We start from the raw sequence: 22287 nt of genomic DNA on the forward strand, positions 1-22287 counted from the left end.
TGTTTAGTTGACAAGATTGAGTTTGGAATCTTTACCAGACTACTGGTCATAAGCCAAAGATGTCAGGTCATTGTTGTGTCATGTGACAGACAGTGTCAACATTACATGTGAGTGATAATGTCTTGTATTCAATTTAGTCTTTATATTTAAAAGATTGAATTAATAAAGTCTTAATATTTTTCTAAAATGAAACAACCTTGTTCCTCTTCAAAATGGTACCAAATTAGTTTCCATCTTGGAGAGGGACAACATATTTTCATTAAAAACATCTGGAACTTAATTGTGTCAAAATTTCATATATAAGGACGAAATTGAATATAAAACACTGTCATGTGGTGTTGACACTAAATCATGACACTGTCACATGATACCAAAACTGTCATATGGCACGACAATGATTTGATACAACAAAAAACTTGAAAATACTAGGAATTGTCATGTGAAGTCAAAATTTATCACGTGACATGACAGCAAATTGATACATCAACAAAAAAAAAAGAAAATAACTAAAAAAACTTAAAAATATTACAAATTGACATATGACATGTAAAAAAATATCATAAACTTCAATCTACCTTAATTGAATTGATTTAACAAAAATCGAGATTTAATTAAAAAAAATTAAAGAGATCAAATTGAATAATTAAAATAAATTAAAACCAAATAAAGATTTTAACCTTATTTTTATTATTCAATAATATTGTTATGTTATTTCTTATCCATTGTTATACTTTAAAAAAAAAAGTTGAGGGAGTCGCTATTTATTTCTGGGCACATAAAAAAAGCATAGTGACCCATGCAAGGGGACTTCTTTTTGCACCCCGAATAAACCCTATGTACAATTCGGGTTATGAATATGGGCCTCTAAAACCCTCTGGATCTCTGTGGGTTGCCGAGGGAAAAACGTTCTTTCCACTTCAGAACACGAGCTTCGTATCCGAATAACACTAGACGTTCATACATCAAACACCTTGTCCGCACGCAAAAACTAGGAACAAGAAAGCGAATCGAAGATGCAGACATTCAAAGCTCTGCTACCGCAAACAAGGACCTCACTTCGCACTCTCTATTCTTATCGTCGAGCTTTCTCTGCTCAACCAAATTACGCAGAGCACGACGATGACGATTCTCAGGAGCAGGTCACATTACTCACATTTCTCGTGTGCGCTTTCTCTGTGTTTTTCTCTTTGCTTTTTTGCCTTTCAATTTGCGACGTCGTTGTTTGACTCCAGATTCTAGTCGAAGGAAGAGCAAAATCACGAGCAGCTATTCTCAACAGGCCTTCTTCGCTGAACTCGCTCAATGCGTCCATGGTACGGCGTCGTTTTTTCCTTTTTCTTTCCGTGTTTTGAGTACGTTTGTCTCAGGTAAAGGCTGAGTCGTTTGCATTTCGCAGGTTGGTCGATTGAAGAGGTTGTATGATTCGTGGGAAGAGAACTCTGACATTGGATTTGTTTTGATGAAGGTATCACTGTTGTTTTCACGGCACTAAGTTACCAATGAACTAAACGACATAATGATATTGTAATTCATCATTCTTTTCCTTTTACTATGTTTATGGATATTGGTCATTCTTTGAGTTTCTATATTGAATGCTTTGAAGGGTAGTGGCAGAGCTTTCTGTTCTGGTGCAGATGTTCTTAGGTTGTATCACACACTCAATGAAGGTCAGTGGTATATTAATATTTTATTAATTAAGTAGCAAGTATATTGTCTTTTTAGTTTCATTAGTTTAATTTCTAAGCACTCTCAATGTGAAAACTTTTACTCTGGTAATCAATCAGAAGTGATGGTAGGTATGAATTTTGAGGTAGTGATTATTAAAGTCAACAAAATTATCAAGCATCACAATTTGTTATGATAATGTTGCACTGCCGCTGCATAAACTGTTTTCTCTATTTCATTCAATCTTTCAACTGAATACATCAAGTTCATTTAAATAAGTTTTCACTTTTTTTGAGTATTTGATCTGATTACTGTTTGTTATACATGTCATCTTCCAATTTCTATATAAAAGAAGTTGTTTTAGTAGCTTTATAAAATCTACTTTTGATATATGGTTAGGTAGATGACGCCAAGGGACCAGATCACTTTTCTATGCTAATGACCTCTGTATCTCAAGTCTTTTCATTTTCGTCTTTGCTGGCTGGGTGTATCTTGTCCTCGTGTTTTAATTTTTTTTGTTTTCATTTTAATAATATTTGTTTACTAAAAAACAAAAGTATTATTTCAACATAGGACTCCTGAATCACATTCAGACTGAGTCCTATTGCAAGGTGGTGATAAGAGGTTCATGTGCTTTGGTTGATTGACCCAAATTTTTAGTAAAAAAGAAAATATTGCTGAGATACTCTTATAGTAATGAATTGTGGTCAGATGGGTTGCGCAGATTAAGACAGTAATGTCATGTTAGTATCATGATCTGTAATTAGCGTTGGTCACTTTTAATTTTCAGTTGCTTATTCATCAAAGGTGCATTTTACATTTGCGTGAGTGATGACATTTTTAATTTTGTAATGAGCAGGAAATGCCGACGAAGCTGAACAGTTTTTCAAAACATTATATTCATTTGTATATCTTCAAGGGACTTATCTTAAACCACATGTAAGTTTTGAATAATTGCTAAAAGTGTTCTGTTTGAGATATTGAGTAATTTGGTTTGAGGAATTGATATATACCAAACATAATTCATCTTTGCTTATGTTCTTCACTCTCCGGTGGACCAATATTGATAATGCTAGGCATGGTTTTAAGCTACAGTGTCAACTTGTAAACTTCTCCAGGTTATGAGTTTTCAAGTTGACTGCTGCTAATTGAGCTGAAGCAGTGGTGAAATTGTCTCTTGGTGAACTTGGATAAACCTGGTGGGAATGCTCAAACTAACTCAAAGCTGAGTTGGCGAGTCTGCCTCCATTGCAATTTAAAAGCCAATTGACATTGATCTTCTGGTCTCTTGCATGACTAGAACTCACTTTTAGATCTCATCTCTTACATCCTCTCTTTACATGTTTCCTACCTCAAAGTGATGAAACCAGGGTCTGACATTTTCTGTTGTCAGCTCTCTCACATCACGCAATCTACAACTTTTTCCTTGCCATTCCCCTCTCGTTCTCTCCCTTGATTAATTTGTGAAGCTTACTGAACTAGGCTTCTTTATCCCCATTACAAAACTTTAGAGGTGTAACCTATTGAAAATTTCCAAATAGTGTAGATGTAGAGACTAACAAATAAATTTAACCAATATTCAATTTTAAAGCAAATAAATTTAAAATTTATTCAAATAAATTTAAATTCCATTTAGCCATCAATAAATTTACCACAAATAAATTTATGGTTCCTGCATCAGCATGAGTGAATTTCTATAGCAATGGCACAAATGTAATCTATTACTGGAAATAAGAGGCTATGAAAAAGAGAAGATTTAGTATGAGTCGAGTTGAAATTTTCTTCATGGTTGAACCAAATCCTTCTTTAAATTGAAAATAAGATGAAGTATTAAACACACCCATTTGTGTAGAATTTAAAGCAACTAGCAAGATAATTAGGCTAGTACGTTTTCTCATCCATTGATTGTGTATGTTAATATTATCATATACTGTAAGGTTATGGATAGTATCACAACATAACGAGTTACAATATATGTCTTTTCTATACGATGAATTTTGAGTGTGTTTCTTATTGTGAAAAGCTTGTTTGATACCTTAATGTTGATTTTGTTGGCATTTATGTAGGTGGCAATTTTGGATGGAATAACAATGGGATGTGGATCTGGAATTTCTCTACCAGGGATGTTTCGTGTTGTAACAGATAAAACTGTATGTGATTTCTTCATTAGCTCATCACTCAATGAATTGTTTTATATTTGAAACAAGTGCAGGCAGCTAAACCTTTTTCTGCTTAATCTTGTCAGTTTTTTTCTCACCCAGAGGCTCAAATAGGTTTCCATCCAGATGCAGGAGCTTCTTATATTTTGTCTCGGCTACCTGGCTACTTGGGTAATGTACATTTTGCATGCTATTTTAGAGCTGGACTCCTGTGTAACAGTTTTGATGCGCATTTTACTGATATATATAGTTTTTTTAAAATGCATTAATGTGTCATTTAAAAAAACTGGAACAGAAATCATTAACTAATCCTCAATAAGTTAACTACACAAAGTTGAAGAGAAATGTTTATAGAAAATATTTTCTGTGGAAGGTAATTTTCATTTTGTCTAAAAGAACCCAATTCCTTTCTTGAAAATGGTTCTTAAACTTTTGAAAGGTATCTGCATTCTATTTCCTTAGGTTTAGATCTGGTCCAGAAATTGGACAAAATGATTGCTTTATTGCCGAAAACTTCCCTGATTAGTATCAACAGGATATAGAATCAGTGATATAAGTTGATTTTTTTTTTGCTTTGGAATTTTTATATTTCCAATACTAAAGTATTTTGAGAGTTCAAATTTCAGGAAAAAATATATTTTTCTTATTTTATTTAACTAGATACACCAACTTTTTTCGTAAGGAACGATATTTGATGTGGTACTTACGTAGTATCATCTGTGCAAATTTGTCACAGAATGTTTAAACGGATGTTATTATGAAAAAATTATTATTGTTTTCATATTCTTTGTTACTTTTATTATTTTTAATATTATAGACTATTGATCACACTATTTTTTCTTTTCAAAGCTAAATGGTTTTTTTCGTTGCAAATATTTTGTATATGAAAATCTTATCTTTTCTAGAATTCAAGATTCCATTAGTTTCTGCAACCCAACCCCCCCTGCATAGCTCGAATTGGCTTTACTAAAGACATTTCCTACTGAATATTTATACAACCATTTTCTTTCAAGAGCATTGGAATATTCTTGATTTAACTATTGTTTTAAACTTGCTCTAATAGTCTTTGCAGAAAATGGTTCCAAGAAATTTATTTATTTTATACTATGTTGCACAGGGGAATACTTGGCCCTTACAGGAGATAAGCTTAATGGTGTTGAAATGATTGCCTGCGGCCTTGCTACTCATTATTCATTAAATGCAGTATGTTTTTCTCTGTTCATGTGTCTCTTTGTTCTATCTTTTGACCTACTTTTGCTTTGCTTATATTATTTGTCTTCTCCTGACAGAGGCTTGCTTTGCTTGAAGAACACCTCGGTAAACTAATCACAGATGAACCTTCTGTTGTTGAGGCATCCCTTGCACAGTATGGTGATATTGTTTATCCAGATAAGAGCAGTGTCCTTCACAGGTAGTGTTGCACAAGCTTGTCCTTATTTCGTTTGAGGGTTTATGAGGTATATATTTTTTTGGGAGGGGGTCATGAATATATCTCAGTTTTGCTCCTATCGATCCATAAACTTCTGTTCAAATAATTGCTAAAGTCAACCATCATAAATCCTAGATAAAATGTTAACCAATGCCTTTAAAAGAGATATAGGTAGAATTTATTATCAAAGCAAAAGCATTATATATATATGGTAAACATATAAGTCATTTAAAGCTGGTTTTTAAGTAATTGGAAGAATTTTAAAAGATGTTTTTTTGGTTGAATGAATGATTTTATTACGGAGACTAAAAGCCTTTAGGAAACACCCGTTTTTGCATTCATTACCAGAATCTTTAGATTTTATTAATAGTTTGTTACTGTGATCGAACTGAAAAAATTAGTATTCTGAAAAAAATGCAAGAGTGAATAAACACTCGTTAGTGATGATATTTCTTCTTGAAATATGTATATGATGAAATCCTCTCGGATTTATATTTGCTTATTTTTTATTATTCAGCTGGTGACATGAAGTAGTCGTTTTTTGAAGCTGTCAGTAGAGAAACATACCTCAACAGCGTAAGGGCGCTTTGTTGAAGTGTGTTTTAACAGCATAAGGGCGCTTTGATGAAGTGTTTTATTTGGGAAAATATAATATTTTCAATTATTAAATTTCTACTTCCAGATGTGCTAGTAATAGATGCTTCACTATTTATTGCTGTATACTGAAAATAAATAAGGGTCTGTTTTATTAGGAAATTGAATGACTGTCTGTATGGTTATTATTTTTTATTAGTTTTTGTGTGGATTAATTTATGCTTGTGCTGAACTGCTGTGTACTTGTCACTCTTCGCCTTCCACCTTGAATTAGGGCTATGTAGGGTGTTGGCAATTGGGGCAATTACCTAAGGCCCCCAAACACTTAAGGCCAGTAAAGAATATTTTATACCGTTAAGAGTTTTTTCCTATTGGTAATTTAAGGTATTAATTTAGAAATTTTGTTTTGGTTACCTTAAAATTGGTTTATTATTAACATAATAATTACCATTAATTGCTAATTTTCCGAAATACTTGGTATTCCAACTGTCCCCCTTTAATCATCATTCCTTTCCATCTCTTTCTTGAGTATTGTTTGTTTTCAGTTTCTAATTTGCTCCAGTCCATTGTAGTCTTTTATTTTATTACTTATCGTCTGAAGATTTGTGAATATTTGTCAGTCAAGTGAGTGATGGAGGTGTTGAAAATTGAAAAATAGGAGAGTATAATCTGCATGTGTTCCTTTTATTCGTAATATAGAAATTTAGTACTCAGAAATAATAAGTATGCTTAACGAAGTTGAGAAGAGATAAGGAATCACGGAACCATATGCTATGAAACAGAACCAATGTGTGAGGACAGTAACATCAATACCCGTTTTTAATATGACAGAATCCCATAAATACATGCATGATAACAGGGGCAGACGTCTTATCTTGACTTGGAGAAAGATTATCATGAATAAAACAAGTTCAACAGCGAGGTGTTATCATATTTTGATACTAAAATGTTACTACATTTATATTTATATACGGAAATTAATGATATATGAATCTAAAAAATAGAAATGAATCTAACAATTGTACAGGTGCTATTGAAATAGAATTCTTAAACATTTTAATTTGAACTAATTTTCAATTTCTGAGTGTTTCTTTCTTTCTTGACATAGGATTGATACTATTGACAGATGTTTTAGTCACGACACTGTGGAGGAAATTATTGAAGCTCTGGTAAGAATCGTATTAAATCTCTATATTATGTTTGGTTAGTCCAGAGAGAGTTGAAACTAAAAAAAGTTAACATCTTTTGGTGAATATATATACACACACACACACACATGAATGATCTGGGGAAAAATTAGTCTCTAAAGCTTTTTTTCTTTTCATTCTCAAGTATCTGTTTTTTGCTTTTCTGTTTTCTGACAAAATTTCCTTTATCAAACTTGTATTTTAGGCCGGGCACTATACAGATTAAATCTATCTTATACAGTTTATGATTAATTACCATAAAAAATATTGTAAGTAGGATATTAAATGTATTACGAGAAGTTGTAGAATATTAAATTTATTACTAGAAAGTAATAGAAGCGGTTAGAAGATTGTAGAGATCTCTTTGTAATTATTATTTTAGGGTTAGAGTTCTCTATATATAGAGACTGATGTGCTGTTTCAAATGAATCAATTGAATAACAATCTTCTTTCTTTTTCTAGTTGGTATCAAAGCTCCTGATCTTGGGAACCCTGTTTTCGCATTTCTTCCTCAGTGTCTTAGTTACTGTTCCTTTTAGGGTTGCTTGAAGTGCACCCATTTCCATTAAATATTCAGATTGCCTGAAGTGCATCCAACTTGTGGTTTTGTCCGTTCTTGCACCTGACTATCCATAGGAGTTGCTGTTGAACCTTCAGTGGACCTTCATCGGACCTTTGTTGGATCTGTCACTTGACCTTCGCCGGACCATGCTGGACCTTCGCTTGACCCGCGTCAGAGTTGTTGTTAGAGTCGTCGTCGGGCTTTCTTGATAGAGCTTCCGCTGTTGCAATAATTGTTTGCCTGACTGATTTCCATGTAATCACACCACCCTATGTGTGAATGCATAACCACTAATGGATTTTGTCTCATCTTAATCAGAGATCCGGTTAGCATCATTGTACCCTTCTAGTACAGCGCGAAATCTACTATGTTCAATGGTATAATCCATTGAACCTCTTAGATATCTCACAAGTCTTGCAAGTGCATCCCAATGTTCCTGATTAGGACATTGAGTGTACCTACTGCATAAGCAATGTCTGGTCTAGAAAAGATCATTAACTGCAGTAAGCTCCTAATTATTTGGGCATATTGAGGTTGAGAAATAGATTCTTCCCTATTTTTCTTTAATTAGAGTTTCTTAGTGTATTGTTTTTGGGATAGTAATATACTATTCCCTTCCTTATGATTCTAGCACCTTAAATTACATTGGCTTCAACCATGTCTTTCATTTCAAATTTAGATCTTAGAAACAATTGTTATATAGACAATATCAATGCATGTAGCAAAGATTAGCATGTCATCCACATACAAACATATAATGACACATTCGCCATTTTCATATTTAAAGTTCACATTTTATTAGCATCGTTAGGTGAAAAATCATCACAAAGTTTAGTTCATAGAGTATTGCAAAAAGCTTTTTGAATCTTCCAAAGAAAGATTAATGAGCACAATGCTAGTATGAGATCTTCTCGTCCCTTTGTGGCCTAAGGATGTCAATTTTGTTCTCGCATTAGCACCGTGTTCTCTTATCTCTCTCTGGAAGATTCAAAAAGCTTTTTGCAATACTCTATATAAACTAAACTCTTTTTCTACAACATTGACTTCTTTGGGAAGTCCATCTGAGTGTCATAACTTGTCTGTAGCCATAGCTATGGTCTCCTTAAATCACGATAATTTCATCTAAAATAACAAGAATTTGGTTCTTTTCTACGTTCCACTCTCCAGTTGAAGAAGGTACTCGGAACACCAAGGCGACATAAAATACAGGCAACGTATAGCATTTTGGGTTGTTACATAACGAAATTTCAATATTGATGATATCTTGATCAACAATCCAATTGGAGACAGAACAACTCCATAGTATCTGTTTTTATCTTCTACCCCCTCCCTGACCTCAATATACTGAAAATAGTGATTTTGGAAGAAGGAACCTTATTCAAACTTTTTCAGAAAGGAGTAACGGGGTTTCCTTAAATTTAAAACAACAGGCAGATAAGTAGGCAGTTAACTGAACATTTCCTATTTCTTTAGAAGAAAGAGGTGATGAATTTGTTGATGTTTTCCATCATCTGGTGGTTAATTACACTGCTTTTTGATAGTTTGGTTTACCTTTTCAAAATGGATTGTTATTCTGCCAGGAGAAAGAGGCTGTCGACTCTTATGACAATTGGTGCTCGACTACTCTTAGGAGAATAAGGGAAGCCTCCCCATTGAGTTTAAAAGTTATCTTACGATCTGTGAGTTTACACTTCCCTTGCATGCTTATTTCCCTTTCAAGGTCTTTGTCTTCTGCATTTACTTTCTTCTCTACTTATTCTAGATACGTGAAGGTAGATTTGAAACTCTCGATAAATGTCTCGTACGTGAGTACCGTATGTCCCTACGTGGAATTTCTAAGAATGTTTCCTCCGATTTCTTTGAGGTAATGATTTCTCTGTATCTTTTCTGTAAACAATTTTATTTTCTTTTTTATTTTACTTTACTCATTCTTTATGCAGGGTGTTCGAGCAAGAATGGTTGATAAAGATTTTGCACCAAAGGTATATCTATTTTGTCTTAAGCGTCTGTTAAATACCTTTTGTGGGAAATTATGTGAAGCATTTCATTCCCAAAATTGCAGTGGGATCCACCTAGTTTAAAAGAAATATCAGAGGACATGGTTGACTACTATTTCTCTCCATTAGAGTCTGAACTAGTGCTGCCGACGGCTTTGAGAGAACCTTACATGTGAAACTACCATACCTCTAAGCAATTATCCTCACTAGCAATGGTAAGGCAAATAAATTCTAATTTTGTGCTTAAGCTTCATTGGAAATATTTAACAATGTTTGTTGTATTGGTATAAAAATGTGGAACCCACACTTATATATTTGGTGGGGAGGGGTAGTTGAATTACTACTACCGCTCTTTCGTGAAATTGTACGCCATCTAATTTTCTCACTGTTTGCACTTAAGCATAAGCTAATCTAAAAGTCTAGTCCATTAATCTCAAGACTTTTGAGTCCTGAATAAAATAATTCTTTTATTCAATATGTGAGGGCAAGGAAAATGAGTATGGTCTGGATTGATCCAATGAGCAAGTGAAAAATAGGGCCAGTTGGGTCTGGCCATCCAAAATGGGCAAAAAGAAATGATTTTGGCCCATTTTTATTTTTATGTGTGTGTGTGTGTGATTGTAGTAATTATTTTTTAAAACAGGTGTGTCCATGAGTAAGCACGGTCTGAGTAGCTTTGAGCCACAGCTAAAACGGTTCAGTCTGTGTGTGTGAAATAAATAGATTTTTTAAAACGAGTACAAGGAAATTTAATTTGAATTTTTACATGTATTATAAATTTAACCCATGTCCATTTTTAGTAATGCATTTTAAAATTGTAGTAATTATTTTTTAAAACAGGTGTGTCCATGAGTAAGCACGGTCTGAGTAGCTTTGAGCCACAGCTAAAACGGTTTATGTAGAACTTGATCTGTTTCAATTTGGGTTTTTTTTTTTAATCTAGCATAGTTTATTTTACAGGTTTTCGGATGAAAGTACTAATTGTTGTCTTGGGCAAAGAGGAAAATCTAATCCAAAAGTCAAAAGTTTAGTCCATTGGGCAGGAGAATTTAGGGCTTAAGCATCACATCATGTAGATTTTCTTCCTTCCTACCTGAAGTGGGGACTCCTAACTGTCTCCTGTGGAAATGTCAACTTGTTATTACCCCTAAATAGAAGTGGTCACTAGGAGGATGAAAATTTTATATATGCACGCTTAATGCTAACTGTGGGAGGCTTGTAAACCTTTATTTTATAGATTATATGCATTTTTTAATTGAGTTTTACATCTTTTCGCAAGTCAAGCAGTGATTTATCTATCTACTGTAGATTATTTTATAAACAATTCCGGACGAAGAGGCGTTGATGCAGTCGGCAGATGCACCTTGGACTGTGGTATTCACCTGCTTCGACCAAACTTTCGCCATCAACGGTTCTTGTCTGATGAACTTCCCAATGTTCGAAATTATTATCATTGTCATTGGATGTGTGTAGTCTGATGTTGGCTCCATAATACTAGTGAAAGGATCATATATGCTTCTTTCGTTGTTTACTCCCATTTCAATTATATTGAAATCCCAGCTGTCTGAAAACCCTAATCAGTAAAGCGAGCCATGACCAGTGGCAGGGAAGACAATGTCCATTGTCTGGAATTTCTTTGAGTGGACATGTCATTGCTTGTTTAATTATAGCGTACATCAGAAGATTTTTTATGAAGTTTATAAAAAGGCTTTGTTATGAACCCTTTTTAACTTATTTTAGTCAGCATTTTTTAATTTATTCTAACATATTTTCTGTCAAATTTGGCATAGTGCACCAAAGTTGAATAGTTTTTTAATTTAAACTGATTGCTCACGTTGGCACCATGTTTTTTCTAATAGATGTATTACAGTGTAGTTGTAAGAAAACTGTTGACCGTAATTATCTATTTTTAGAAAACTACGCACATCGAGTTCTTGTCCTTCATTGAATGCCCCGAGAAAAAAAAAGAGAGGAGAAAAGTCGTTGTAGTGATCTCTATGCCTTTTTCTCTGAACAAAGATGTTTTTGGTACACTACCCCAGCTCAAAATTGAAACATATTTCCCGTGACGTTAATTCATTACCGTTAGGATTCATTACTGAAAAGGCATGAAGCGAGGTACAACATATGTTTAGTGGTTCTTAGCACTGTAGTAAGATGACAATAAAAAAAATAAATCTGTAAGACTAGAATTCGTACTTGTTTGAAGTGATGTTAAAGGAAGTAAAATAGTGTGAATATTTAAAAGATAATTGGTTGTTGGACTGTACAACACCTAATATTTTTTAACTACACCTTTTCTATTTTCTTTAATGATTATGCTTTCTTTTGGAAAACTGTAACAAGCCATGTGGTTCTTGGCGCTTACTGTCTCAACATGTTGTCTTTGGTTATCTTTATGTTGTCTTCATAAAATTAATCATTTCATCAATTATTATAAAGAGGAAACAAAATTAAATGCTTCAGAAGCTTATAACTTTAACCCAAATTTAATATCTTAAATTTATATTTAAAAATAATTAGTTCACTTTTATTTTAGTTTTAAATAAATAAAATAAATATATTAGACTTCTAGTAAAAAATTGCGTATGATTTTAATAATTATTTTTATTTTTATAATGGAATATATAGTTTTGTACAATTTCTTTTACTAAATTTGATCAAATTAAAATTAAAATTTATTCTTTTATTGAATTTCAACAAATGACAACTTTTGGTTGGGTGGGATATAGATGATTTCAAAAATAAAATTCATCCCGTCCATTTTTATTTCTGCGAATCCTATTTATTCACCTGAAAAGACATCTATATGATTTAATTCGTTTATTTTTTAAAATTAACTCTTAGAAGTTAAGAAAAATACTGTCTATCGTGAAAAACATGCTATCATGCACACAATTCAATTTCAAGATTATTAGTTAAGTTTTAATTATCATGCATTGAAGTATTCTAATAACCATGGTAAACTAGACAAAAAAATGGGTTGATATTCTAGTTTGAAAATATATTTTCTGAAGTCAAGAAATATATTACTTGAGAAACATTTAATAATTTTAATGTAATAATACAAACATAATATATTCGCTTAAATAGATTGATCTGTTAGGTTTAAAAGATTATTTAAATAATCTAAGAAAGACCTGAGTTTTCAACCAAATAGACTTTCATGAAAGTATAAGCCTGGTTTACTTCTTCAAAAAGTATGCTCTAGTTTACAACTAGCGAGTCACAGAGCCTAACTTATCTTCGTCTCTTAACATAAATGGAATCCATCAAAATTCATGATTTCCAATAACTTTCTGTCAGTCATATAAAAAATGCTAAAACAGCAATAAAGTATCACTTAATTAAGAGCATACTTAATCAATGAAACAACATCATATTAATGTTTTGTTCTTTCTAAACTCTGACTGGATTCAAATGCCTTCAGTCTAAACGGCGCAAGAGGTACTCAACCTCAATCTCCTTGGTGAGAGGTATCATCCAATTTTTGTACAAACGAGAAGCCACTGTTGGATCAAACTTACGTTTTCCATTGCCATCATTATCACTGTCAAGACTTACTTCCTGACCAAACACTGTGGCCTTCTTTTCAACCCTCTTCCTCACTGTCTCTTCAACGTCCGTAAATGTCAACAATTTCATCACACCTTCTCTATCCTGCAAAAATTTACCACTCAAATGAAAAACAACCCTTGTTTTATAATGCAGTTTTGTGGAAGTGAATAGGCCAAAACTCAAATTATAAAATGACCATAAAATAGATACATGAATGATGGAAATCATGGAACTAAATAAGCCAAGCCAAGCCAACACAAAGCAATCTACACACACATATATATACCTTAGCTCGAATTAAAGGCTCATAGTCTTGAGGAGCATCCCTGAATTTCACCTCAGCCACAAACTTTCCATAGTGAATCCTACTTGAGATAGCCTGCAAATATTTTATAGAATGAACTGTCAGATTCATTACTCAGTTATGACACTAGCAAGTTCTCAAGTTAGAGAACTTGCATTTAACTTTTCTAAAAACTGCTTAGTAGTGTATAATTGTGTGATTGTATCTTTATGTTTTCATGTCCAAAGCAGGAATAGACACAGAATCTACTCTTCGTAGCTTATGTCACTAAAGAACAATGGCCAGAGTACATGCACGAAACAATAGTTGAGTTGAGCTGTAAAGATTGTTCCACATGAATTCGTTCATAAAGATGTTTCTAAAGAACATAAGAGCTATATTACCTGCAGTAATGAAAGATCAGCAGCAGCAGTTTGCGCATAGTTGCCATCATCACCCGAAGTAGCAAGCAATGGAAGTAAATCTTGAAAGTACATTTTCCAGATTGACTTGTTTATGTTAATTGAAGCAGGTCCAGGATGCAAAAACTAAAGATGGAATTAAGTTAACAGAGAGACCCTTTATCATCTAAATTTCATGAATTATGGAAATTGGAAAATGGTATCACATGACTGAATTACCTGTGAGAAGGGGTAAGATGGAACATTTGATGGTGGTAAATTTTCAGGGAAGAAGGGGTGTTCTTTAGGGTTTGTGTATCTTCCAGCCTGTAATTCATTCTATTATTTTAGACTTAACATTCTTTCAAATTCAAATAACAGAATACAGAAAATAAGAACAACTCATGCTGATGACTAGCACAGATTTATTACACTTATGATGGTCATAAATAACTCATAACAGATGCAGAAAATTTCACAGATGGCCCTCATCTTGAAATAGCACGCTACTAGGAATGTTTTGTCTGAGAACTTTGGTGTTCTAAGTAATGATAAGGCAATAGCGGTAAATAGTACCTTAGCTTGAACGTCCTCCGCATTTTTAACAACAAATTCCACCAATGAGCCAGAAAAACCAGGGATTTGAGCATACTTGTCATCGTAGGTGTTAGAATTGGAAGGAAACTTGGCTCTCTCAATGAGACCGTAAATGATGGTATCCTCTTGCCTAATCAAATGCTCCCTCAGCGAAGCCAGCGTGTACACATTTTCTTCTGCTTTCGCCATTCTGCATCTCACTCCACATATTGTCAACACAAGAATCACGATTTATAGTAGCATAATTTGAGAAAAACTTAATGTGGGAGAACTATCACACAACAATATCCACGAACATGTTTGACATCCCAAACCACAAAGACAGAATGTGCATTGTAGACAAAGTGAAATGGTGGAGAAAGAAACGTACCTTGGAATTAAGGTGCGGGAAATGAAGTGGGGTTGTGGGAATTGGAATTGGAACGTAATTAGAGACCCCTTTTGAGGTTTATACTTTATATAACACACAAACGAGAGAGAGGAAGATGAAGGGCGTGCAATGCAAGGGATTAATAAATTGGCAATGATGGGCAGAAAAAAAAATTGTGGGGGGAAAAGAAGAAAGTGGGGTGTTGGTGTTGCCATCTTCCTTCCAAGTTGCAACCTGCCACAACCTGAGACAAAGTGTGGGTCCCACATCGATCTCCTCTTCTTAACTCATAATAATTCATGCATCGGTCTGGGACCCACTTAAAAGTGTTGGATTTCTTAATGGATGAAAATGTGATTTTAGAACTCAATCAATTCCGCAGGTAGTTAAAATTGAATGAATTTTAAAATGTTGACCTTTGGTAAAAACTTAGTCATCAAGTTAAAAGTGTTTAGTGGTTCTTAGTACTGTAGTAAGTTGACAATAAAAAAAAAATCGTACTTGCTTATAATAGCGATGGTAAAGTAAGTAAAATAGTGTGAATATTTTAAAGAACAATTGGTTGTTGGACTACACGATCTATGATGTTTTTTAACTACACCTTTTCCGTTTCCTTTAATGATTATACTTTTTTATGGAAATCTATAAGCAGCCATGTGGTTCTTGGCCCTCATGGTCTCAACACGTGATTTGCGCTTAGTTAGAACCATAAAGTTGGATTTGATTCCCTTATGTTGTCTTCATAAATATAATAATCTAATTACATTATTATAAAGAAAAAACAAAATTAAATGCTTCAGAAGATTATCACTTTATCCCAAATTTAATATCTTAAATTCTATATTCAAAAATAATTAACTCACTTTTATTTTAGTTTTAAATAAATAAAATAAATATACTATACTTTTAGTAGAAAAAAATTATATATGATTTTAATAATTACTTTTATAATGGAATATAGTTCTTACAGTATTTTACTAAAATAAAATTTCAACAAGGTGGAAATTGGAAATGAAAATTGCTACACATTTTGGGATTCGCGGGTTCAACATTTTAGAAATACAAATGAACACGAAGGTGACTTAGGTTAGCATTTCATATTTTCTAGTTAAAAAACCAACCCCAATTGAACTCCTTTCTTATCTTCCGAAGGTTAAAATATTTTTTTGGTCCCAATTTTTGTTAACTTTTTTCAAATAAGTCCCAATTTTTGCGGGGTGCTCAAATAGGTCCTAATTTTTGTCAATTTGGTTCAATTAGGTCCTAATTGGGTAACGCCGTTTAAATTGATAACATTTCACTGTACAGTTGGCTATTCTTTGCTACGTGTCCAAATACTAATCCTACGTGTCTGAGTTTCTTTACAATGAAGTGGTTAATTAGTGGGTTAAACACATTACGTTTTTAATTAAATGCAAATAATGAAAATTTAAAAAATAAAGTGTTAGGGTTTATAAAAAGTCGAAGAAGCCATCTCATGTGTGAACTTGGTCATGCTTGGAACGTTGAAGCTTTGTTGCAGCTATGTCTCAGACCCAATCATCTTTTTCATATTGTAATAATTGTGTGCAGCGTAGTGTTCCCTCTTCTCGCACCCAAGCTTTAAGACCCATTTGTGATTGTGGGGAAGCTGCAGTTCTGAGGACAATGACAACACAAACGCACAATAAAACAAACAGAACCGCTTTCGAAAATCACACCAACCCAATCGCAAACGAGTAAAACCAAAATCGCAAACGACCAATCACCAAAAAACGAAAGTGAAAGCTCTAACACAATAGAAAACCTAACCTGGATTCGATATCTGCGATGAATTGATGATGATCTCGTAACAATTGCACAACCCAAACGAAGCAAATTTGCTTTTCTTTCTTTCCCCCAAATTCGAGCACAGGTAACCTAAATCCCCAAATTTGCTTTTCTTTCTTTCCCCTAGACACGTTTAACCCCTTTTACTTTTTAATCTGCGTTCAAATATCTTTTTTATTTTCCTTTCTTTTACTTTTTTTCGTTAAATACTGTTAATTAAAACCTTAATGTGTTTAACCACCTAATTAATCACCTGATTATAAAGAAAAACTGACACGTAGGATTAGTATTTGGACATGTAGCAAATAATAGCCAACTGTACAGTGAAACGTTATCAATTTAAACGGCGTTACCCAATTAGGACCTAGTTGAACCAAATTGACAAAAATTAGGACCTATTTGAGCACCCCGCGAAAATTAGGACCTATTTGAAAAAAGTTGACGAAAATGGGGACCAAAAAGGTATTTTAACCTCTTCAAAAAGTATGCTCTAGTTTAAACTAGCGAGTCATTGAGCATAACGTATCTTCGTCTCTAAATATAAATGGAATCCAACAAAATTCATGATTTCCAATAACTTTCTGTCAGTCATATGGAAAGTGTTAAAACTGAAATAACATTTCTTTCTGAATCAAGAGTTGCATGAAATTGGCAATAAAGGATCACTTAATTAAGAGCATCCTTAATCAATGGAACAATATCATATTAACGCTTTTTGTACTTCTAAACTCTAACTGGATCCAAATGCCTTCAGTCTATACGGCGCAAGAGGTACTCAACCTGAACCTCCTTGGTGAGAGGTATCACCCAATCTTTGTACAAACGAGAAGCCACTGTTGGGTCAAACTTACTTTTCTCTTTGCCATCATTATCACTGTCAAGACTTACTTCTTGACCAAACACTGTGGCCTTCTTTTCAACCCTCTTCCTCACTGTCTCTTCAACGCTCGTAAATGTCAACAATTTCATCAAACCTTCTCTATCCTGCAAAAATTTAGTACTCACTGGTATAAGGGGCGTGTTCAAGTTTTCAAATTGACTATCAGTATAACCAAATTGAAGGGTGTAAATGAAAAACAACCCTTGTTATATAATGCACTTTTGTGACCATAAAATAGATACATGAATGATGAAAATCATGGAACTAAATAAGCCAAGCCAACACAGAGCAATCTACACACATATATATATATACCTTAGCTCGAATTAAAGGTTCATAGTCTTGAGGAGCATCCCTGAATTTTACCTCAGCCACAAACTTTCCATAATGAATCCTTCTTGAGATAGCCTGCAAATGTTTTATAGAATGAACTTTCAGATTCATTACTCAGTTAGGACACTAGCAAGTTCTCAAGTTAGAGAAGGGCTATGTTTGGATAAACTTGTTAATGAGCACTTGCAAAATTAAAATCAACTTGTGTAAAATAACTTTGCAGAAACACTTTCATTTAACTTTTCTAAAATCAACTTGTGTTTCTAATGCATGTTTCTTTCTGTTTTCACGTCCAAATCAAGAAAATACACACAATCTACTATTTTTGTAGCTTATGTCACAGATAACAAACATGTTATCTAAACATGGCCAGAGTACATGCACGAAACAATAGTTCAGTTGATAATACTTTCCATAATAGTTAAACTGTAAAGATTGTTCTATATGAATTCTTTCGTAAACATGCTCCTAAAATTACATAAGAGCGTACATTACCTGCAATAACGAAAGATCAGTCGCAGCAGTTTGCGCATAGTTGCCATCATCACCCGAATTAGCAAGCAATGGAAGTAAATCTTGCAGATACATTTTCCAGATGGACTTGTTTATGTTAATTGAAGCAGCTCCAGGATGCAAAAACTAAAGATGGAAATAAGTTAACAGAGAGACCCTTTATCATCTAAATTTCATGAATTGTGGAAATTGGAAAATGGTATCACATGACTGAATTACCTGTGAGAAGGGGTAAGATGGCACACTTGATGGTGGTAACTTTTCAGGGAAGAATGGGTTTTCTTCAGGGTTTGTGTATCTTCCAGCCTGAAATTCACTCTATTTATTTTAGACCTAACATTGTTTCAAATTTAAATAACAGAATACAGAAAATCAGAACAACTCATGCTGATGACTAGCAGAGATTTAAACACTTATGATGGTCATAAACTCATAACAGAAGCAGAAAATTCCAAGATGGCCCTCATCTTGAAATAGCATGCTACTAGGAATGTTTTGTCTGAGAATTTTGGTGTTCTAAGTAATGTTCAACATGAGTCTTTAACTCTTTATCTTGATGCTAAATTTTTATGCTTGGTTATACGGTTCCACATATCAGATGTGATTATGTTTATGTTTATTTTGAAGCTATTAGTTATAGCTTCCAAATACTGATTTCTGAACCAGTTATCAAACACTTTGATTATCGCAACATATTTAATGATACCCTTTTAACATCCATTTGCACACACTTACAATCTCAAGAAAAAAGAATATGCCAAAGTTATTGAAAGAAAAGCTCATGCCATCCGTTCAGATGCACAATCACTGTCACAATACCATTACAACGACATAATCTGACAACCCAACACAAAACAAGACAACAAAACAACAAAACAAACAAGCTAAGAATAAGGCAATAGCAGTAAATAGTACCTTAGCTTGAACGTCCTCGGTATTTTTAATAACAAATTCCACCAATGAGCCAGAAAAACCAGGGATTTGAGCATACTTATCATCATAGGTGTGAGAATTGGAAGGAAACTTGGCTCTCTCAATGAGACCATAAATAATGGTATCCTCTTGCCTAATCAAATTTTCCCTAACCGAAGCCAGCGTGTACACATTTTCATCTGCTTTCGCCATTCTGCATCTCACGCCACATATTGTCAACACAAGAATCACCAATGGAAACCGATGCATCATTTCATCAACCCAAGAGGTTCAAATTGAAACACCCAAAACCGATCACACCAAGATTCTGATTCTGATATGAAACAAATCATGATTGTGCTGACATTATATAGCACGAGGAGATACCAATATAATTAATACAATAACTCACAAGTCAAATTCAGCGCCACCCATTTCATCATATGACTCGGAATTTCATATGACACATACAACAATATCCACGAACATGTTTGACATCCCAAACCACAAAGATAGATTGTGCATTGTAGACAAAGTCAAATGGTGGAAAAAGAAACGTACCTTGGAATTAAGGTGCAGGAAATGAAGTGGGGTTGTGGGAATTGGAATTGGAACGTAATTAGAGACCCCTTTTGAGGTTTATACTTTAAATAACACACAAATGAGAGAGAGGAAGATAAAGGGTGTAAGGTATTAATAAATTGGCAATGAAGGGAAGAAAAAAAAATTGTGGGGGGAAAAGAAGAAAGTGGGGTGTTGGTGTTGCCATCTTCCTTCCAAGTTGGAAATTGCCACAACCTAAGACAAACGTGTGAGTCCCACATCGATGTCCCCTTCTTAACTCTTAAGAATTCACGCATTCGTTTGGGACCCACTTAAAAGTGTGGATTTTTTTAATCGATGAAATTGTGGTTCTAGAACTCTATGTATAAAATTGAATGAATTTTAAAATGTTGACCTTTGGTAAAAAATTTTGAGTCGTCAAGTTAAAAATGTAATAAATTAAGTAGGTTTTAACTACTTCAAATTCTGAAAATTTCTTCTAAACAGCATTTGAAGTCACTTTGGATATTTATAATTTTTCTTTCAAAGAATCAATATATAAAGTAACACATAAAATAACAACGTATAATCATTTGTTGAAAAAAAAACAAAGAAAAATATAGTTAAAATGGTTTTAACTTGTTTTTCGTTATGATTCTCAAGTTTACTATAACATCAAATTTGTAGCTGAGATAAATTTGACCACGCATCTTAATTTAAAATTAATTTCACTAAATTTCAAAACAAATGAACACTAAATCTGATTCTCCATTATCTGCTACTCCAATCGATGATATTTAAAACATTTGTTTAACATAAATTAAGAATAGATGTAAGTAAGAATTTTCAGAAGAATAATTATGAAAATACTTAATTGTTAGTTATTAAGATGACACAAAATTTCAAAACACGCTGAAAACTTTTTAAATAGCAATCTAAAATCAATTTATCTATCTTATCTTATTAGATAAAGTTGAGAAGACAAAAATAACTAATTGAAAAAAATAGATTACATATTATATATAAAAAAAATACAAGCTGTTAACTTTTATTTGAAGTAATAATTTTTAATACGATATAGTGAATTATATATAAAATATTCATTTTAGAAACTCGTTGACTTGGAAAAATTTACATTCAATGCATCTTTAGATGTATTCTTATTTTTATGTTATAATTAGAGTTTCACTTTACAAACAGAAATTATTTTTGGATAAATAGTTTTAGGTAATTGTAAACTTTTTTAAATAATATTATTACTTAACTCGAAGTAATTTTTATAAACAATCTATGGAAGTGATGAAAGTAATTATATAAAGTTTTTTTAAAAAAATATTTTATAAATTCCGTTAATCAAGTGAAGTTGTTGGCAGTTATACTACTTTCTACTATTAGAAAGTCAAAAGCTGACCTAGAAATGTGACCAATAATGTTCTGTTCCCACTCTAATTAATTTGCTTTATTACATGTTGTAGCATCATCTTTAAGTAAGTTCTCAATTATAAAATTGAACAAACACTTTCTACTTTAAAAATATAATTTTATTAATAATTAAATAAAAATAGGTGACAAAACATACTTTATTCTTAGTATAATTAATGAATACAACAAATATAAGTATGAATAAAAAAATTTAATTTCGTAGATTTATTTAAACTTTTTTAATAATTACGATAATTAAACATTATATATTTGATAGATATGAATTTTCATCTATGTTTATTAATGAAAAAAAATAATATTCAATTAATTTTATAAGAAACTATTAAATTTTAAAATTTTAAAAAATAATAAATAAAAAGTAAAAGATTTGAAAATTAATTGTATATTAAATTTGATATTTCTTATAATAAACACTTAGAACAATTATGAAAAACTAAATGCGTGTTATTCACTTACTTTAATCATTAAAATGAATTCAAACAAGATTTATAAAATTAAAAGTTTTATATTTATTATTATTATTATTATTTAAAACAAAAATAAAATATGTTAATATATTTTATACGACTACTTATCCAATAAAAGTTTACTAAATTACGAGAATAGAAACTAAAAAATATCTTAAAAGTAAAGTACCGTGTGTGCGACATATAAGAAAAATTAAATTAAGACATTATATTGCAAAGAAAGTGATTAGCACGAGTTGAAGTAAACGTGTGAATTCACGTTCGTAACATTATGTTTTGCTTAATTGGTGGTGCGAGAATAGCGTAAGAACGAAGATATGGAATATGCTTTGCATAATTTATCAAATTAAAACTTTTCTTCTTATCATGTTAATTTGATGAAAACACAATGAGTTTACACGTCCAAAAAATTTATGGGTTTGATTTACTATTTTCTGAAAATTCATCGTAAAATAGTATAATCGTGGTGAGAACACTGAAAATAAATTAGTTTATAATTTAGATGGGGAAAAATTCGTAATTAGGAATGACAACAGGACGGACGGGACGAATTTTACTATGTCATACATATTTTTGTAGAAAAAA

The 22287-nt window shown here is 32.6% G+C and overlaps 3 protein-coding genes across 6 annotated transcripts; 1 reads left to right on the plus strand and 2 right to left on the minus strand.

The window, feature by feature from the left end:
- The first annotated feature begins 874 nt into the window (after positions 1 to 874).
- LOC114193042 (ATP-dependent caseinolytic (Clp) protease/crotonase family protein) lies at positions 875 to 11313 on the plus strand. Of its 2 annotated transcripts, none has more exons than XM_028082735.2 (15): positions 875 to 1139; positions 1233 to 1313; positions 1397 to 1465; positions 1604 to 1667; positions 2525 to 2604; positions 3732 to 3815; positions 3911 to 3995; positions 4942 to 5027; positions 5114 to 5235; positions 6956 to 7016; positions 9177 to 9275; positions 9359 to 9460; positions 9537 to 9578; positions 9659 to 9808; positions 10902 to 11313. In XM_028082735.2, exons 1-14 carry the CDS (start codon positions 1014 to 1016, stop codon positions 9767 to 9769), a joined length of 1212 nt encoding a protein of 403 aa, XP_027938536.1. In that variant the 5' UTR covers positions 875 to 1013; the 3' UTR covers positions 9770 to 9808; positions 10902 to 11313. The 2 variants fall into 2 exon arrangements, with proteins under 2 accessions (XP_027938536.1, XP_027938538.1); XM_028082737.2 differs by lacking the exon at positions 10902 to 11313 and adding an exon at positions 10554 to 10858.
- Positions 11314 to 12825: 1512 nt separating this feature from the next.
- On the minus strand, positions 12826 to 15017 carry LOC114193667 (chorismate mutase 2-like). Of its 2 annotated transcripts, XM_028083555.2 has the most exons (6): positions 14803 to 15017; positions 14412 to 14622; positions 14076 to 14162; positions 13839 to 13982; positions 13438 to 13530; positions 12826 to 13253 (listed from the first exon to the last, which is right to left on the minus strand). In XM_028083555.2, the coding sequence occupies exons 1-6, from the start codon at positions 15015 to 15017 to the stop codon at positions 13020 to 13022; spliced, it is 984 nt and encodes a 327-aa protein (XP_027939356.1). In that variant the 3' UTR covers positions 12826 to 13019. The 2 variants fall into 2 exon arrangements, with proteins under 2 accessions (XP_027939356.1, XP_085521597.1); XM_085665471.1 differs by lacking the exon at positions 14803 to 15017 and having other exon boundaries at positions 14412 to 14637.
- Positions 15018 to 17152: 2135 nt separating this feature from the next.
- Positions 17153 to 20035, minus strand: LOC114193331 (chorismate mutase 2-like). Of its 2 annotated transcripts, none has more exons than XM_028083076.2 (6): positions 19811 to 20035; positions 19253 to 19583; positions 18557 to 18643; positions 18320 to 18463; positions 17807 to 17899; positions 17153 to 17595 (listed from the first exon to the last, which is right to left on the minus strand). In XM_028083076.2, the coding sequence occupies exons 2-6, from the start codon at positions 19520 to 19522 to the stop codon at positions 17362 to 17364; spliced, it is 828 nt and encodes a 275-aa protein (XP_027938877.1). In that variant the 5' UTR covers positions 19523 to 19583; positions 19811 to 20035; the 3' UTR covers positions 17153 to 17361. The 2 variants fall into 2 exon arrangements, with proteins under 2 accessions (XP_027938877.1, XP_027938878.1); XM_028083077.1 differs by having other exon boundaries at positions 19253 to 19463; positions 19811 to 20019.
- Positions 20036 to 22287: the final 2252 nt, after the last annotated feature.

The sequence above is a fragment of the Vigna unguiculata genome, chromosome 8 (assembly GCF_037176805.1).
Source record: "Vigna unguiculata cultivar grain cowpea cultivar isolate G323 ecotype 2 chromosome 8, ASM3717680v1, whole genome shotgun sequence".
Classification (NCBI taxonomy): Eukaryota; Viridiplantae; Streptophyta; class Magnoliopsida; order Fabales; family Fabaceae; genus Vigna; species Vigna unguiculata.

Bases quoted from the DNA above. Each gene is read 5' to 3' on its own strand.
- LOC114193042 (XM_028082735.2), top strand. From the start codon at position 1,014: ATGCAGACATTCAAAGCTCTGCTACCGCAAACAAGGACCTCACTTCGC. The intron at 1,140-1,232 runs GTCACATTACTC...GTTTGACTCCAG, and splicing joins ATGACGATTCTCAGGAGCAG to ATTCTAGTCGAAGGAAGAGC. The intron at 3,996-4,941 runs GTAATGTACATT...TATGTTGCACAG, and splicing joins TCGGCTACCTGGCTACTTGG to GGGAATACTTGGCCCTTACA.
- LOC114193667 (XM_028083555.2), bottom strand. From the start codon at position 15,017: ATGGCAACACCAACACCCCACTTTCTTCTTTTCCCCCCACAATTTTTT. The intron at 13,983-14,075 runs GTAATTCAGTCA...TTCCATCTTTAG, and splicing joins CATCTTACCCCTTCTCACAG to TTTTTGCATCCTGGACCTGC. The intron at 13,531-13,838 runs GTAATATAGCTC...AAATATTTGCAG, and splicing joins CTGATCTTTCATTACTGCAG to GCTATCTCAAGTAGGATTCA.
- LOC114193331 (XM_028083076.2), bottom strand. From the start codon at position 19,522: ATGATGCATCGGTTTCCATTGGTGATTCTTGTGTTGACAATATGTGGC. The intron at 18,464-18,556 runs GTAATTCAGTCA...TTCCATCTTTAG, and splicing joins CATCTTACCCCTTCTCACAG to TTTTTGCATCCTGGAGCTGC. The intron at 17,596-17,806 runs GTATATATATAT...AAATTTTTGCAG, and splicing joins AACCTTTAATTCGAGCTAAG to GATAGAGAAGGTTTGATGAA.